The 16,840-nt window shown below is 37.3% G+C and overlaps 1 protein-coding gene and 1 long non-coding RNA gene across 2 annotated transcripts; one reads left to right on the forward strand and one right to left on the reverse strand.

The window, feature by feature from the left end:
* Positions 1 to 1,143: 1,143 nt before the first annotated feature.
* Positions 1,144 to 3,252, reverse strand: LOC115262637 (uncharacterized). Its single transcript, XR_003895376.2, has 3 exons — positions 2,815 to 3,252; positions 2,131 to 2,755; positions 1,144 to 2,017 (listed from the first exon to the last, which is right to left on the reverse strand). It is a non-coding gene; the product is annotated as an uncharacterized LOC115262637 (long non-coding RNA).
* Positions 3,253 to 9,764: 6,512 nt separating this feature from the next.
* Positions 9,765 to 11,334, forward strand: LOC109412269 (NKAP family protein CG6066). Its single transcript, XM_019685919.3, has one exon. The coding sequence runs from the start codon at positions 9,898 to 9,900 to the stop codon at positions 11,194 to 11,196; it is 1,299 nt and encodes a 432-aa protein (XP_019541464.3). The 5' UTR covers positions 9,765 to 9,897; the 3' UTR covers positions 11,197 to 11,334.
* The last annotated feature ends 5,506 nt before the right edge of the window (positions 11,335 to 16,840 follow it).

Consider the following 16,840-nt stretch of genomic DNA (forward strand, 5'->3'; position numbering starts at 1 on the left):
CTGGCTGAAAGCCTCTTTAATAAAGAAAAAAAAAATTAGCAATTTAAAAGATCAAGATAAAATGACTCCGCACGCACTTCACCCAATATGAATCTTATAAATTATTTCGTATAGTCAAAGTTGCTACCACTAATGCTGAGGACAACAACCTAATTTGATTCAACTTAACCCGGGAGCGGTCGCGTCGTGTACTGAGTACAAGCACCATGAAAAATGCACGCTTGTGATACACAGCGTAAACATGGTGCTTGAAGGTGGTCGGAGACGCGGCAGCTCGAGGGTTAACAACATTACTCAAAAAAAATCTAGATGAAATAATCAATGAAACACGTGCGTGCCGGCCGAAAGTAACTTGAGACACATTTGCAATTATTACAGAAAGATAAAGGACAGTTTATTTCGAAACATTGATCAGTATTATGTGAGCTTTCAATTAACACATTCACTTTGCAAATCTAAATTTTAGATGGGAAATATATTTGTGTAGTCGAACTTATTGAACACCGTGTATGTTAGAAAAAAAAACTATGTTTGATTCAGAAAATAACACGGGGAGGAACAAGTCTTCCCTAAAGGATTCGTATACTAATAAGGTTCACCATGTCAACCCAAATTGCATGGTGATTGGTGATGCAAGAAATCATTCTTAACTGACCTTTTTAACCTAAACTTCCGGAATTGTTTCAGAGTTCCAAGAAACTAAGCTTGCCTTACACTACCTGGTTCGGTTATTAAACGAGCACTTTTTTGTGTCGAAAAATCACCCCCGTGCCACAGGTAAAGGCGTTGGGGGGAAAGCGCTAAGAAAGATATACAAAACAGCGCGCAGCTGCGTAATATTGTAAACAGCGGAAGTTAAAGAAAAAATGTCGCTTATTCGGTTGTGCTGAAAACATAGTATAGCGCATTTAGTTCACCACTGGACTATCGCACTAGTTTACACGAGTGCGAAAACGCAAATAAAAGTGCGCGATTGCATCCAATCAACTTGGTGTCTTCAGAGCACTTATTCAGCATACATTAAAGAAATAGTGCGCCGAAGACATCAATTTGATTTGATGCAATCGCGCAGTTTTATTTGCATTTTCGCACTTATGAAGACTCAGTGCGCAGTCCAGTGGTGAACTAAATGCGGTATATTTTCAATTTTTTATTTTCGACCCTCCACACCACCATGGGTAATCGGGACTGAAATTCCGTAATGGTGTATAGTACAATCGGTTGACATAATGGCCATTTGTTCACTTGGTAAGGGAAGTAGAGTATCTAACAACATTTATATCGAGAACATCTGATCGCACAACAAAATCATATCTAATATTGCGCATTTCCCACCCTACTGGACCCCTTTCGCGATTAGTATAAGTGCGGGAACGTAAATAAAACTGCGATGTTGCATCGAATCGTGTCGGAGTCTTATGCGCACTGATGCATTACAAAGTGCTGAAAAGTGCACAGAAGACACCAAATGGGTTCGATGCAAAATCGCAGTTTTATTCACGATCCCGCACTTATACTAACCGCGAAAGGTGTCCAGTGGGGTGGGAAATGAGCAATAAATACTGAACCTCTACTAATTCAAAAACTGCATAGTTTGCTTCCAAAACTATTATGCACTATTACTCACTTTTTATAAGCGCATTTCTCAATAAGCTCATTGATATCCTGCCGGTAGACCATGGTTGGTTCTTTGGGCGCCTCGAACCGCTGCGCCGACGAGTAGATCTGGCTGGTTTGGTTTCAGGCCCACAGGATCCGGCTGCCAAAAGCCTTCCCAAAATCCAACTGCTTCTCGACTCACTTCGAACTGGTCAGCACACTCCGCACGAAGAACCAGTGGTACGGCATGCGCCCAACCGGGACCGACCGAACAACGGAAGCATTTTGATGGACCAGTGGTCGATCTTGGCTTTGACGAACTTGCTGCAGTGGATTTTCCGTTTGTCGAGTGGTGGACCACGATTTACCAGAGTTCCAGACACACCAGATGCATTGTATCGGTTTTTTTCTTTTCATCCTGGAAGCGGATACACAGAAATTTTATGAGAAAACAATGTATAATTCTTCTAGACAGATAATCGGAGAAATAATAAGGTGAGTATTTGAACTTGCCCTGTTATGGTGGCTTACCTCGGCAGAACTTTAATCCAATTTCCCCATATAAAACCCTCCGCGGCGATAGAATCACTTGAAGGTTCCTAATTTGCGTCCAACCTATCCCGATCGTAGTAGAACACATTACTCAGAAACACCGTCCGAATGCGTTTACCCTGGTCGGCCGTTACATCCATCGGCATCCGCGGTCGTTCCGAACATTCTTACGCTGGCCTGGCGCACAAATCTCGAATCCATCCGTCGGCGAGACGCGTTTTTTGTTGCAACTTTCAGTGACGCCACAGCGTCCATGAAACGATCGTTCGATTCGGATTTCTGATTGACGAATTAAGCCTCCGAAATAGTTGCCGTTAAAGTCCTTTAGTTCATGGCTGGATCTGTCAACGGACCAAAAGAAGTTGAAAAAACTGTCCTTTTCTATTGTCTTCGGGAAAATCAGGAAATCGCTATGTTTTTCCTCCCACAGAGCCTAGTTTATCGATGTCCGATACCTTGCGAACAGACTCCCTGTTCAACCGATTTTGTGAAACTAGATATTGCTCCGAGTTGGTCGACCTTACGGAAATTTGCTTAACTTTTCCGTAGGATTAGGTCAGAATGTACACCAAACCGACACTGACGGAGTGTACACATTAAACACCTGAAAATAAAGCTAATTTTGAATAATTGAAGTACATTCTCCCGATAGGGAATTCTCACCTTCAGAATAGCGTTTCCTGGTCGGATCACCGCCACTGCCAGCAGCACCAAACACAACTACAGCAGCTTGGAAATGATCTCCTGCCAGTCACTTTTGTTCTTTGCGAAGAACCCTCCGTCACACATGAGCAGATCAGATCCGCTCCCAGCCTTCCTGTTTCACGTACTCCACGAATGCCGCTATGTTATCCGGATCAAAAAAGGTCTGTCGTTCCCCCCGTAGCCGTATCGAAGCTTTCCGGAGGTTCCTTTTTCCCGGTGTTCCGAGATTCTACTCCGATTGCCTTATTGATCTCGCTGCAAGCAGCAGAGTCTTTCAATATTTGTAAACAAGCATGTTGTTGACAACTAGCTTGACAGTTCGCTAAGTTCGCCCGTTCAAGGGGCTCACCAAAGCGCGCAATTACACAAAACCAGAGGGGCTTGCGAAAGGATGAAAAAGAAAGTGGTACCGAAAAAAATGATTACTGCTCCGTCTGTATCTTCGTTTGTGGTGATACCTAGCTAGTGGTTAGATCTTGTGCTCTATTGAATAAAACTGGTCACAATTATGTATATTTGATAGATATTAGCTTGTGAGTGCTGACATTGTCAATGGTGGTTATTGCATCTTGCATTGCTTTATAGATTACCGTGCAAATGTTCAATCGTCTAAAATATTTATTCACACGTCAAACACCAAGGAAAGTAGCAAGTAAACAAACCGATTATTCCATGCACCACCCAAAAAATGTAACCGACGCTTAAACTTTCTAGCAGCGAAACGAACCAATGTATGCTTAAACTGGTGGGAACATATTGTGGTGTGACAAAAAATTTCTACAGGGGGTCGAATACGGTGCAAAAAAAGCAATACCTCAACTATGCGATTATGGGCAGCAGTTGACTAGTCACCACCCTGGTTACCAAGATGTTGTTTAGACCCAATCAACTACACTCAGGAAAATTGCCTCATACTTAATGGCAAATATCCATGTGCCAAACCACATCCAAAGTATATGCAACCAATACCCGATTACGCAGGCAAATTAGCACATGAATAGTATGTGCTCTAAATTGTATAAGTCGCTGCTGTATGGTGCCTCATCAAAAGTATGAGTCGCACTGATGAAAAACATTTGTTAACCCCCATTGCAAAAATCCATGTCCCCAACACATAGAAGGAATGAAGATTTTTTCCCAGTGTACAGAAAAAACATGTTATTAATAAACCAACCCTGTTACTGAGCACACGTCTTTCTCTAAAGGGGCCTTTTTGAAGTTTACCGACTCCGATCGCCCGAATCCGCTTCATCCTCCAACTTGTCCTCACTGCCAGATTCATGCTTCTCCTTCTTACTCGGTCCTCGTTTCCCGAATAAAAAATTACCATTCATTATATGGTAAATATTATTAACATATGACTGGTTTTATTGTTCACAATAAAATACACAGTAGATATATTGTTACTTTTTACAATAGAAATCAAGCCCATATAGTTCGTACAATAAGTGAACATTAGCTTTATTAGTGACTAATTGATTCGATTGTTTTTCAATAGTTCTATAATAATTTAAAGTTACTATCAGTAAAAATTAATTTAAGTTGTTTTATATAGTTGCAAAAGTTCTGCAAAAGTATTTCTCAATAACACTTTAAAGCAATTCGTAACAAATAAATAACAATAAATATAATTGTTGCTTGGATCATGTTTGTGTAATCAAATACAAAATCACTTGACATATTTTTTTATAGTTTTTGTTTTAAATTTGAGTACAGTAGATATTTCGGTTAGGGTAGAGGGCCCATATAGCCGAGGCGGTAAACGCACAGGTATTCAGCATGACCATGCTGAGGGAGACGGGTTCGATTCCCGGTCGGTCCAGGATCTTTTCGTAAAGGAAATTTCCTTGACTTCCTTGGGCATAGAGTATCTTCGTGCCTGCCACACGATATACGCATGCAAAATGGGCTTTGGCAGAGGATGCTCTCAGTTAATAACTCAGTTAAAGCTGAGAAGCAGGCTTTGTCCCAATGAGGACGTTACGCCAAGAAGAGAGAGAGAGAGAGAGAGAGAGAGAGAGAGAGAGAGAGAGAGATTTCGGTTATCGAATGTTATTCGCTGAAACTTCAACGACTGACAGACGTCAAGCCGTGTTGACAGAGGAAGCTCTCAATGAATAACTGAGGAAGTATTTATAGAAAACTAGCTGAAAATCAGGTTTTAGCCAAGTGAGGACGTTCGATAAGAAAAAGATGAACACTTATTTTTCTAATGTTTTCCAATAATTAAAGGATATAGTAAACTACCATTGATAACAATACAAATAAAATTAGTTTAATGGGGTCAATTGAACCGATGTTAAAATAAACATGCAATAATATTTGTTGTTATGTAAACAAATTTCGCCTTTGAAACCCCAAAAAATTCATATTTCTCGGTAACATTTTTCTCCAGCGTTTACAGATACTAATGGCCACATGAATTGTGAACGATTTATGGCATGGATCATACGACCTGAGGTTTGACTTGTGATATTTGGCAGTTATCTGAAAAGATTAATGATAGATCTTATCAACAGCTGCCAAGCAATACATACCAGACAGACATCAGTTTGATTCTTATCATAAAATGTCCATATCATTCTGGCGGCCTTTAGTGCTCGTAAATGCTGCCCAAGTAACCATGACGCTGGATATAGAGCATTAATTTCACTTTATAGTGCATTATATGACATGCGATATAAAGTTGTTTTATCATATAGGTACCATTAAAGTAGGTTTAATGTTGTGGCGCTACTATTGTTGGTTTAAAGCAAGCTTTACTGTGGTGATTGCTAAAGCATATAAAATGCTTGTTCCATATAGCTAATGCAATCAAATAGTAAGGAATGCATACTTACGGCAACATGTCAAAAAAGAAAAAAAGTATGTTTTTCATTTTTCTATCTATTTTTATCTTCTCATGCCTGCTCCAATACTCTCACTCTGATATTTTTTTTATTGTGTTTCGGGAATTGAACCTAGACTACTGAAACTGGACCACGATGAAACTCAGACGCGCTAACGCTGTGTGCTACGATTACCATGTATTTTGCACCTGGACAAATGTGCAACATAAGGTGACGTATACTTAGCTCGTACCTTATTGAGTTGTGTTTTCAGCAGCTCTAAAAAGTTGTGCTGGGGTCTGAATTCATCCTAATCGAAAACAAGCGATTACAGAACCGATTGATTCCACAAACGAGGATAATACTAAGATATAAATTCGTCTGCGTTGATTCTGTTCTTTTTGTTTTCATACGTGCTTACTTCTACCAAAAAATACAATAAATAAGAAATAATACAAACAGCGCTTTAATCCTTTCTTTGATAAAATCGGGGCGTTATGTTAAATAACCAAACCAATACCCCACATAAGTGTTGTTCCCTCGGCATATGATTGTTTTCGTGTCCCAGAAAACCATACAAAATATAAATTTTCAAACAGCACCGTCTGAGCTACGCAGCAATCCATGAACATTTTGGTTTGTTTTTCTTTTTTTTAATGGTTTTGTTTCTATAAAGGTTTTTTTCGAACTGAGGGGTATTCTTCTGTTTACAACGAAAGAAACTTTAGTAAAGGCATATATAAAGTAATAAATGCTTGCATTATTGTTTGCCATGAAGCTTTTAACATGGTAATGCAATGACGCATTAATCAACGGCCCTATAGAACTATACCGAACTGTCAAAATCCCATAATGCCTCAATGCTTTCATAATGTAGATTAAACGCTTCATTACTTGACAGATGTAGAATAAACGTAATCTTGCATTAGCTAAACTATAATATGATTGAATTAATGCTATGATATAATGCTTGTGGTTACTTGGGTGGATATAAATGTTAGCGGGAAATATAAATTCTATGGATTTTCAAAAGCGAAAACTGCTCATAAATAACAACAAGTATTATAGTATTTTTATTGTAACAACGATTCATTTGACGCCATTCAATTAATTGTATTTGTATTGTAAGAACAATGGAAAAACATTAAGATATATTGTTTTCTTTTGAAAATTGCCCTAAAAATGTCTCATAAAAACACAATACATTCTATTGTTTTTCGCGAAAAAGTGTATGAAAATTTTCTCAAAATTTTATGGTTAAGATACATAACGACCACCATTTTTTATTGTAAAAGTGTCATTTACCATTCGCCGAATGGTATAGAACAATAGGGGTGATGGTGAGTTTGCCGTGTAAATTACAATACGTTTAATGGTGAATATTTTTCGAAAAAATGGTGTTGTAACAATAAAATTTATCGTATTTTTATGATATTTTTTATCAGGGTTGACCGGACAAAATTATCTTGCTTTTATCTAATTCAGAAAAAAAACCTTTACCCACTGTCGTATCCATCCATTTTCGTTTGGGACTGTGAACTAAACACCAACGAAATTCCAAAGAAATTCACCATCCTTAAAACAATCACACACTTTACTACTTTCCGCCGAAACACGGTCCTCAAAAACATGCAACGCGCAACCATCAGTTACGAGCATCGTCAATAGACTGAATAAACATCGCGTTGTCGCTCCGCTTCAAACCATCCATTTACTCTCTACCTCTTTCAGAGTTTCTTTGCTCTTTCATTCACTCTTACATTCTTTGAGCGCACTCCACTGATCATCGTCTACGGTGTCTCCATAGACTAATTTCAAAGACACAGCTGTCAAACTCGGTACATCACCGTTCTCACCATCATCGTTTTTGGTACGGCGCGTTTTGGTACCCACTTTCTAGTCGGTACCCTAACTTCCCAACTAACAATCGCCAGCCGCAAACAAGCATGCATGCTGAATTGTTGCTTTATAATAGTAATTATAGCTGAACTAAAAATATGCTGTACATATTACTGTACAAATGCTTTTTCAATTGAAAAAGTAGCCAATGTTCAACTTTTCGTATTGGTATTAATAATGATAATTTAAAACACTTTTCAAGCGTTTAATAAGATTTTTATTCGACTCGCAGTAATTCCTTTACAACATAGTTTAACAAGACTTTTTTCTGCTTCTTGTTAAGTTCGTGTAAAAATTAGGACATGTATCTGAATAATGTGTTTTTCACAAGTCAAATAAGCGCTTTCGTTTCATCATACTTCGACTCAGAGTACATGATGAAAAACACGTGTTTTTTACCGAACAACAGCTGAACAATTCTGTTGTTCAGTCGTTAACCATAATGTTGTGCTAATTCACCACTGCTGTATAGAAGTCAGAGTCTGATCATTATAAAACCACGGGAAGTTTATGTTTTGATTTGAGCGCTGCAATTCATCATCTCTAGGATGGCGCAGATAGGAAGGCATGCGGCTGGCAATCGACGGGTCTCGAGTTCGATCCTGAATTTAGGTAAATTTATGTGTAGTTATTATTTCACAATATTTGTTCACAGCATTAAGCTCCAATCATAAACTCTCGTGGAAATTGAAAAATTTTGCATTTTTTTATTTTTAATCATTTTTGCTGAAGCTGAATAACAGCTTTACTATATATTTGTAAAACGATTTAACAACAAACATTTCAGTTGGTACACAACACTATGCTTTACAGTTTCTCCAAATTTGTGTGAACAAAACCCGAACAAAGGTTGTGCCTGAAAATTGTCCAAATGTTATTCAGCATCATGCTGAATCAATTCGTCGTAAAGGTGCTTGTAAAATGAGTGATTGTTAGTTGGGTTGCTCCTTATTTTCGGGTATGTGGCTCGTGTGTTGCTAGTGCTTGTTTCGGAAATTACACATTTCAAACGAAATTTTGATGATTGTTTCTGATAAAGAAACACTTTACACGATATTATTTATATGTAGCAGCGTAGCAGTGTCGATGTTTTAAACGTATTTTTTTCAGCAATCAAAACCAAAAAATTGGGCACCCTGTTGAATTGAATGTTGGGTTGCTGATTCTGGCCCTTCGTCATCCCCAAGGTCATCCCCCTGTTTACCTCCCCTGTAGGTACATTGAGAGGTACATAATCTCCGGTACCATTAATTCTGCTTGATTCAATCTGAGTAAAAGTCACTGAACATTGAAGTGAGATACTATGTAACCAAGAATGGTTGAACTGTCACCCTGTCATTCAATGTTAAAACTCACAGATGTACAAATCCTCGTACGAATCATTGATTGAAAAAGTTATTACGCGGAAATTTCAAAATTTGGATTCCGGTGCGGAATTAACGCGCAGAGGGCTATCCTCGCGTAGAAGAAAATGTGCCCAGGATGCCTTGATTTATCTAGGCAGTTTGAAAATTGTCATACCTGGTTGCAGAACATGAATGTCCGTGTGAGTGGATGTCGGTTGTTGAGTGAAATGCAGATTTCCCCGTAAATGGCCTGTTCTACAGTGCAAAAGTACTCCTCTAGAATACGACACTATGTTCCCACATTATGTAGATGATTCCGGAATAAGACACTGCCGATTACCGTCTTGCTTCATCTATTTTTTTTTTCGATATTAACCCAACCCCGCCGGATCATAAACGAACATCCAAAAATCTAAAAAGTTAGCGATCCCCTCTGTCCTCTTTAGACCACACATCGTCCAAGCTAATGATCAGGTTCTCCCAAGGGTTCTCCCAATCTGCTCGCTCAAATTGGCATTTTTCATGAGCTTCCGGGTTGTGTTGATTATTAACCTACCGAGTTTCCATTATGTCAAAAGATAAAACAACACTCATTGAGCATAGCTACCTACGATCGTTGTCCAGGAAAATATCTCTCCCCACGGGTTTGGATTTTCCTGGAATCAAAATTTTTCTTGCAACGCGTAATAAACAAACTTGAAAATTCGTCTCTGAGTAGTAGTAGTGCTACGTCAATAACTGAGAGAAACCTTTTTGGGTAATTATCAACGATCTTTTCGAATAGTTTCAATTCACAGTGCTGATGTGTCAGTTGACGGGTCGTGTCAAATTGATTGAAAGTGTTCGAGTCGTGTTTTGTTTACCGCCGTTTAGTCAAAGTTCGCGACGAAGTTGCTTCAAAAACGTCCTCAAAAATATTGAATTATTCTGCAATAATTAAAGTGTTGAACAGTGAAACAACCATAAAAATGCCCCGAAGTCGTTCGCGGGAGCGAACCACTAGTTCTCGTCACAAATCCAAGCGGGACGACGACCGAAGAAAGAAGCGTCGCGACTCAAGCTCCAGCGACTCCCGTTCCAGCAGCAGTGGCAGCGAAAGTAGCAGCAGCAGCAGTAGTGATCGCTCCAGGGATAGGAATAGGAAGCAGGGTAACCGGAACAAGTCAGATTCCCGCTCGCCGGTGAAACGGCGCCATCACCAGCAGCGAGATCGAGACCGCAGGCGGTCGCGATCCCGATCCAATTCCAGAGCGAAAAATCGTGACCGGAGACGGGAGCGATCCCGATCGCGGGACAAATCCCGCCAGAATGGTCACAGTTCCGGGGCTGGCGGCGCGGGAGGAGAATCTTCGTCTGGACGTGGTAGGTGGGAGCACGATATGTACCAGGAGGGGCAGTCCCGAGAGGATGGCGACCGAGGAGGTGGTCGTCGCCGAACCGGATTGGGTTGGGGGAAGGAACGGAGCGGTGGAGGAGGTGGAGGAGGCCCTGGAGGAAGCGGTATGAATGATGATTTTATGCAATCGAGGCGACTGCAGCGGGAGATTATCGGGGAGGAAGGTGCCCCGATAGCGTGGGCAGATTCGCCTTCCCCGAGGGAGTCGTCCGACGATGAGAAGGAACTGAAGGCGCTGGACAAGAAGGCGTCCAAAAAGGCCAAGAAGAAGAAAAAGAAGAGCAGCGATAAGAAAGACAAAAAGAAAAAGAAATCCAGCAAGAAGGACCGCAAAAAGGACAAACACTCCAAAAAGAAGAAAAAGAAGAAGGTTTCGTCCTCGGAATCGTCGTCGTCGTCTTCCGGAGAGAGCGGAGATGAGGGAGAAGAGTGGGTGGAGAAGTCGATGGCTGGCAAGTCCGGAGCTGGATCTTCCAAGGGAGAACAAGAAGAGCTGGCCGATGGCGTCGTGGGACCGATCAAAACCAGTGGCAATCTGAACCAGAAGGACTTTGGGCGGGCTTTGCTGCCGGGTGAGGGTGCCGCCATGGCCGCCTATGTGACCGAGGGGAAGCGAATTCCGCGCCGTGGAGAGATCGGGCTGACCTCGGACGAGATCGCAAACTTCGAGGACGTGGGATACGTGATGAGCGGAAGCAGACATCGCCGAATGGAGGCCGTTCGTATCCGGAAGGAGAACCAGATCTACTCGGCGGACGAGAAACGGGCGCTGGCCATGTTCAGCAAGGAGGAACGGCAGAAGCGTGAGAACAAGATCCTGTCGCAGTTTAAGGAGATGATCAGCGCCAAACTGGCCAGCGATAAGCGCTAGGCCGCGGCTTGCCGGATGGATTGGGCCTGGTGGAAAGTGGAAAGGATGGGGGCATGGTCGTTTGAAGTGAATGTGTAATGTATATAATCAATATAAACCTATGAAATAAACAAGCAAGAATTTGCAAAAACATTTAAATAGTTGACGGGATTCATTCTCCATTTAATAGGACGAACAGAAAACATTTCCCTGGGTGTAAGGAAATATTGATGAAGGGACATTCATAAATTACGTACTTTTAGGAGGATATACGTTCATACGTTCGATCATTCATTCATTCGATCATTCATTCATTTATTCATTTGATCATTCATTCATTCGATCATTCATTCATTCATTGATTAGATCATTCATTCATTGATCCGATCATTCATTCATTCATTCGATCATTCATTCATTCATTCGATCATTCATTCATTCATTACTGTAGGGTTTGTACTGGCATGCACTCTCTATGTTTATATTGAGTGTGCAGATGGTGCGAATTGAGCAGTTACGAATGAGCGTGTAGAGTGACAGTTGCGATAAAAGTGGAGCGTCGGCGGACGACGGACAGCGAACCTGTGGGAAGTCTGGTGAATCCGAACGACCGGAAAAAGCTACTGAACTGGAGAGCTGGAGTTTGCCGTTGCGAGAGTTACTTCCGGAAGTGGACCCTACAATTACATCATTCATTCATTCATTCATACGATCATTCATTCATTTGATCATTCATTCATTCGATCATTCATTCATTCATTCATTCGATCATTCATTCATTCATTCATTCGATCATTCATTCATTTATTCATTCGATCATTCATTCATTCATTCATTCGATCATTCATTCATTCATTCGATCATTCATTCATTCATTCATTCATTCGATCATTCATTCATTCGATCATTCATTCACTCATTCATTCGATCATTCATTCATTCATTCATTCATTCGATCATTCATTCATTCGATCATTCATTCATTCATTCATTCATTCGATCATTCATTCATTCATTCATTCATTCGATCATTCATTCATTCATTCATTCATTCGATCAATCATTCATTCATTCATTCATTCGATCAATCATTCATTTATTCATTCATTCGATCATTCATTCATTCGATCATTCATTCATTCATTCATTCATTCATTCATTCATTCATTCATTCGATCATTCATTCATTCATTGATTAGATCATTAATTCATTCATTGATTCGATCATTCATTCATTCATTCGATCATTCATTCATTCATTCATTCGATCATTCATTCATTCATTCATTCATTCGATCATTCATTCATTCATTCATTCGATCATTCATTCATTCATTCATTCATTCGATCATTCATTCATTCGATCATTCATTCATTCATTCATTCATTCATTCGATCATTCATTCATTCATTCATTCATTCGATCATTCATTCATTCATTCGATCAATCATTCATTCATTCATTCATTCATTCATTCATTCATTCATTCATTCATTCATTCATTCATTCATTCATTCATTCATTCATTCATTCATTCATTCATTCATTCATTCATTCATTCATTCATTCATTCATTCATTCATTCATTCATTCATTCATTCATTCATTCATTCATTCATTCATTCATTCATTCATTCATTCATTCATTCATTCATTCATTCATTCATTCATTCATTCATTCATTCATTCATTCATTCATTCATTCATTCATTCATTCATTCATTCATTCATTCATTCATTCATTCATTCATTCATTCATTCATTCATTCATTCATTCATTCATTCATTCATTCATTCATTCATTCATTCATTCATTCATTCATTCATTCATTCATTCATTCATTCATTCATTCATTCATTCATTCATTCATTCATTCATTCATTCATTCATTCATTCATTCATTCATTCATTCATTCATTCATTCATTCATTCATTCATTCATTCATTCATTCATTCATTCATTCATTCATTCATTCATTCATTCATTCATTCATTCATTCATTCATTCATTCATTCATTCATTCATTCATTCATTCATTCATTCATTCATTCATTCATTCATTCATTCATTCATTCATTCATTCATTCATTCATTCATTCATTCATTCATTCATTCATTCATTCATTCATTCATTCATTCATTCATTCATTCATTCATTCATTCATTCATTCATTCATTCATTCATTCATTCATTCATTCATTCATTCATTCATTCATTCATTCATTCATTCATTCATTCATTCATTCATTCATTCATTCATTCATTCATTCATTCATTCATTCATTCATTCATTCATTCATTCATTCATTCATTCATTCATTCATTCATTCATTCATTCATTCATTCATTCATTCATTCATTCATTCATTCATTCATTCATTCATTCATTCATTCATTCATTCATTCATTCATTCATTCATTCATTCATTCATTCATTCATTCATTCATTCATTCATTCATTCATTCATTCATTCATTCATTCATTCATTCATTCATTCATTCATTCATTCATTCATTCATTCATTCATTCATTCATTCATTCATTCATTCATTCATTCATTCATTCATTCATTCATTCATTCATTCATTCATTCATTCATTCATTCATTCATTCATTCATTCATTCATTCATTCATTCATTCATTCATTCATTCATTCATTCATTCATTCATTCATTCATTCATTCATTCATTCATTCATTCATTCATTCATTCATTCATTCATTCATTCATTCATTCATTCATTCATTCATTCATTCATTCATTCATTCATTCATTCATTCATTCATTCATTCATTCATTCATTCATTCATTCATTCATTCATTCATTCATTCATTCATTCATTCATTCATTCATTCATTCATTCATTCATTCATTCATTCATTCATTCATTCATTCATTCATTCATTCATTCATTCATTCATTCATTCATTCATTCATTCATTCATTCATTCGATCATTCATTCATTCATTCATTCATTCGATCATTCATTCATTCATTCATTCGATCATTCATTCATTCATTCATTCATTCGATCATTCATTCATTCATTCATTCGATCATTCATTCATTCATTCATTCATTCGATCATTCATTCATTCGATCATTCATTCATTCATTCATTCATTCATTCGATCATTCATTCATTCATTCATTCATTCATTCATTCATTCATTCATTCATTCATTCATTCATTCATTCATTCATTCATTCATTCATTCATTCATTCATTCATTCATTCATTCATTCATTCATTCATTCATTCATTCATTCATTCATTCATTCATTCATTCATTCATTCATTCATTCATTCATTCATTCATTCATTCATTCATTCATTCATTCATTCATTCATTCATTCATTCATTCATTCATTCATTCATTCATTCATTCATTCATTCATTCATTCATTCATTCATTCATTCATTCATTCATTCATTCATTCATTCATTCATTCATTCATTCATTCATTCATTCATTCATTCATTCATTCATTCATTCATTCATTCATTCATTCATTCATTCATTCATTCATTCATTCATTCATTCATTCATTCATTCATTCATTCATTCATTCATTCATTCATTCATTCATTCATTCATTCATTCATTCATTCATTCATTCATTCATTCATTCATTCATTCATTCATTCATTCATTCATTCATTCATTCATTCATTCATTCATTCATTCATTCATTCATTCATTCATTCATTCATTCATTCATTCATTCATTCATTCATTCATTCATTCATTCATTCATTCATTCATTCATTCATTCATTCATTCATTCATTCATTCATTCATTCATTCATTCATTCATTCATTCATTCATTCATTCATTCATTCATTCATTCATTCATTCATTCATTCATTCATTCATTCATTCATTCATTCATTCATTCATTCATTCATTCATTCATTCATTCATTCATTCATTCATTCATTCATTCATTCATTCATTCATTCATTCATTCATTCATTCATTCATTCATTCATTCATTCATTCATTCATTCATTCATTCATTCATTCATTCATTCATTCATTCATTCATTCATTCATTCATTCATTCATTCATTCATTCATTCATTCATTCATTCATTCATTCATTCATTCATTCATTCATTCATTCATTCATTCATTCATTCATTCATTCATTCATTCATTCATTCATTCATTCATTCATTCATTCATTCATTCATTCATTCATTCATTCATTCATTCATTCATTCATTCATTCATTCATTCATTCATTCATTCAGGAACTCTTCAAGGGATATTTCCAGTATTTCCTCCAGGAATTCCTCCATAAATAATTATTCCTCCAGGAATTCGTCCAGGAATTCCTCCATGAATTGCTCCATGAATTCTTTCAGGATTTCCTCCAGGAACTCTTCAAGGGATACTTCCAGGATTTCCTCCATGAATTCGTCCAGGAATTCCTCTAGGAATTCGTCCAGGAATTCCTTCCAGGAACTCTTCAAGGGATACTTCCAGGAATTCGTCCAGGGGCCGTCCATATACCACGTGGACAACTTGTAGGGGGGAGGGGGTTCAAGAAAAGTCCACGCTTGTCCATGGAGAGGGGGGTGGGGCTCTGTCAAATGTCCACGTGGACAAAATTAATCTAAAAATAAAACAATTATCATCAAGGAAACAATATCTCGTATCATTGATACAGTTCTCTTATTCATTTTTCTTTGAAAATCATTATCAAATGGTATTCTAAAAGTTCGAAATTTAGCGTAGACCATTAAAGCACAGACAAACAGACGTAACACCTTGAACGATTTTCATGGAAATCCGTCGCCCAGTTCACACTACCATCACCTGGTGGAAAAGTTGCATGAATCACTGTGTTGTGCAATATCGTCAACAGAAGGCGCTAGTTTGAAACGTCAAACGCATAGAAAAACGATGCGCGCGCCTCTGGTTGTGAAAACCACAACTATGAAAATTTAAAATGATCGTTAAAAGCGTGGTCGATGGAAATTTCGCAAGTGTTATGTCTGTTTGTCTGTGATTAAAGTGTTGTAGTATCTCGTAGACCATAACAGTGTTGTAGTATCTTTAAAATTGTCGTTAAATTTCTCAATGGATTACACTAGTTTACAAAATAAAACGAAAGTCGTGAACTTCTGGCAACGACCAAAATTTTTGAAGAATAATTTTGCGCCGATTTCGAAACCGTGCTTCAAAAAATTTAAAGTAGAACAGTTTTTAAGTTTTATCGAGTTTTACAACTCTTTAAAATATGGAATTTAATAAAATTCAAATATCTTCCTTTTTGTTCAACCAATTTTAAATCTTTTCCCATAAAATAAAAGCTGAATATAATATTATTCGATCATCTGAATGCAGGTTTTGCGTCAGATTGATGGATTTCAAGATATTGACGAGTTTTGAGGACGATCTCCTTAAATTTTAGCAAATTTTCCAAAAATAAATGAAGAAATGTATTTTTTTTCAATAAGAAAAATACAAGTTAAAAATTCTTTCTCAGCGTTTGTTTGACCTATCCGAGGACCTATCATATGTAGGCTAGTTACAGTAAAAAATTCAGCTCAATCGGAGCATTGATTACGGAGAATGAGATGTGTGAAGTGAGCGACTTTGCTTAAAAATAGAACAAAAATCGATTTCAAGTCATCAACCTTGT

Source organism: Aedes albopictus, chromosome 1, assembly GCF_035046485.1.
Source record: "Aedes albopictus strain Foshan chromosome 1, AalbF5, whole genome shotgun sequence".
Taxonomy (NCBI): Eukaryota; Metazoa; Arthropoda; class Insecta; order Diptera; family Culicidae; genus Aedes; species Aedes albopictus.

What these genes read in the sequence shown, in the direction of transcription:
- LOC109412269 (XM_019685919.3), top strand. Translation starts at nt 9,898, where the DNA reads ATGCCCCGAAGTCGTTCGCGGGAGCGAACCACTAGTTCTCGTCACAAA.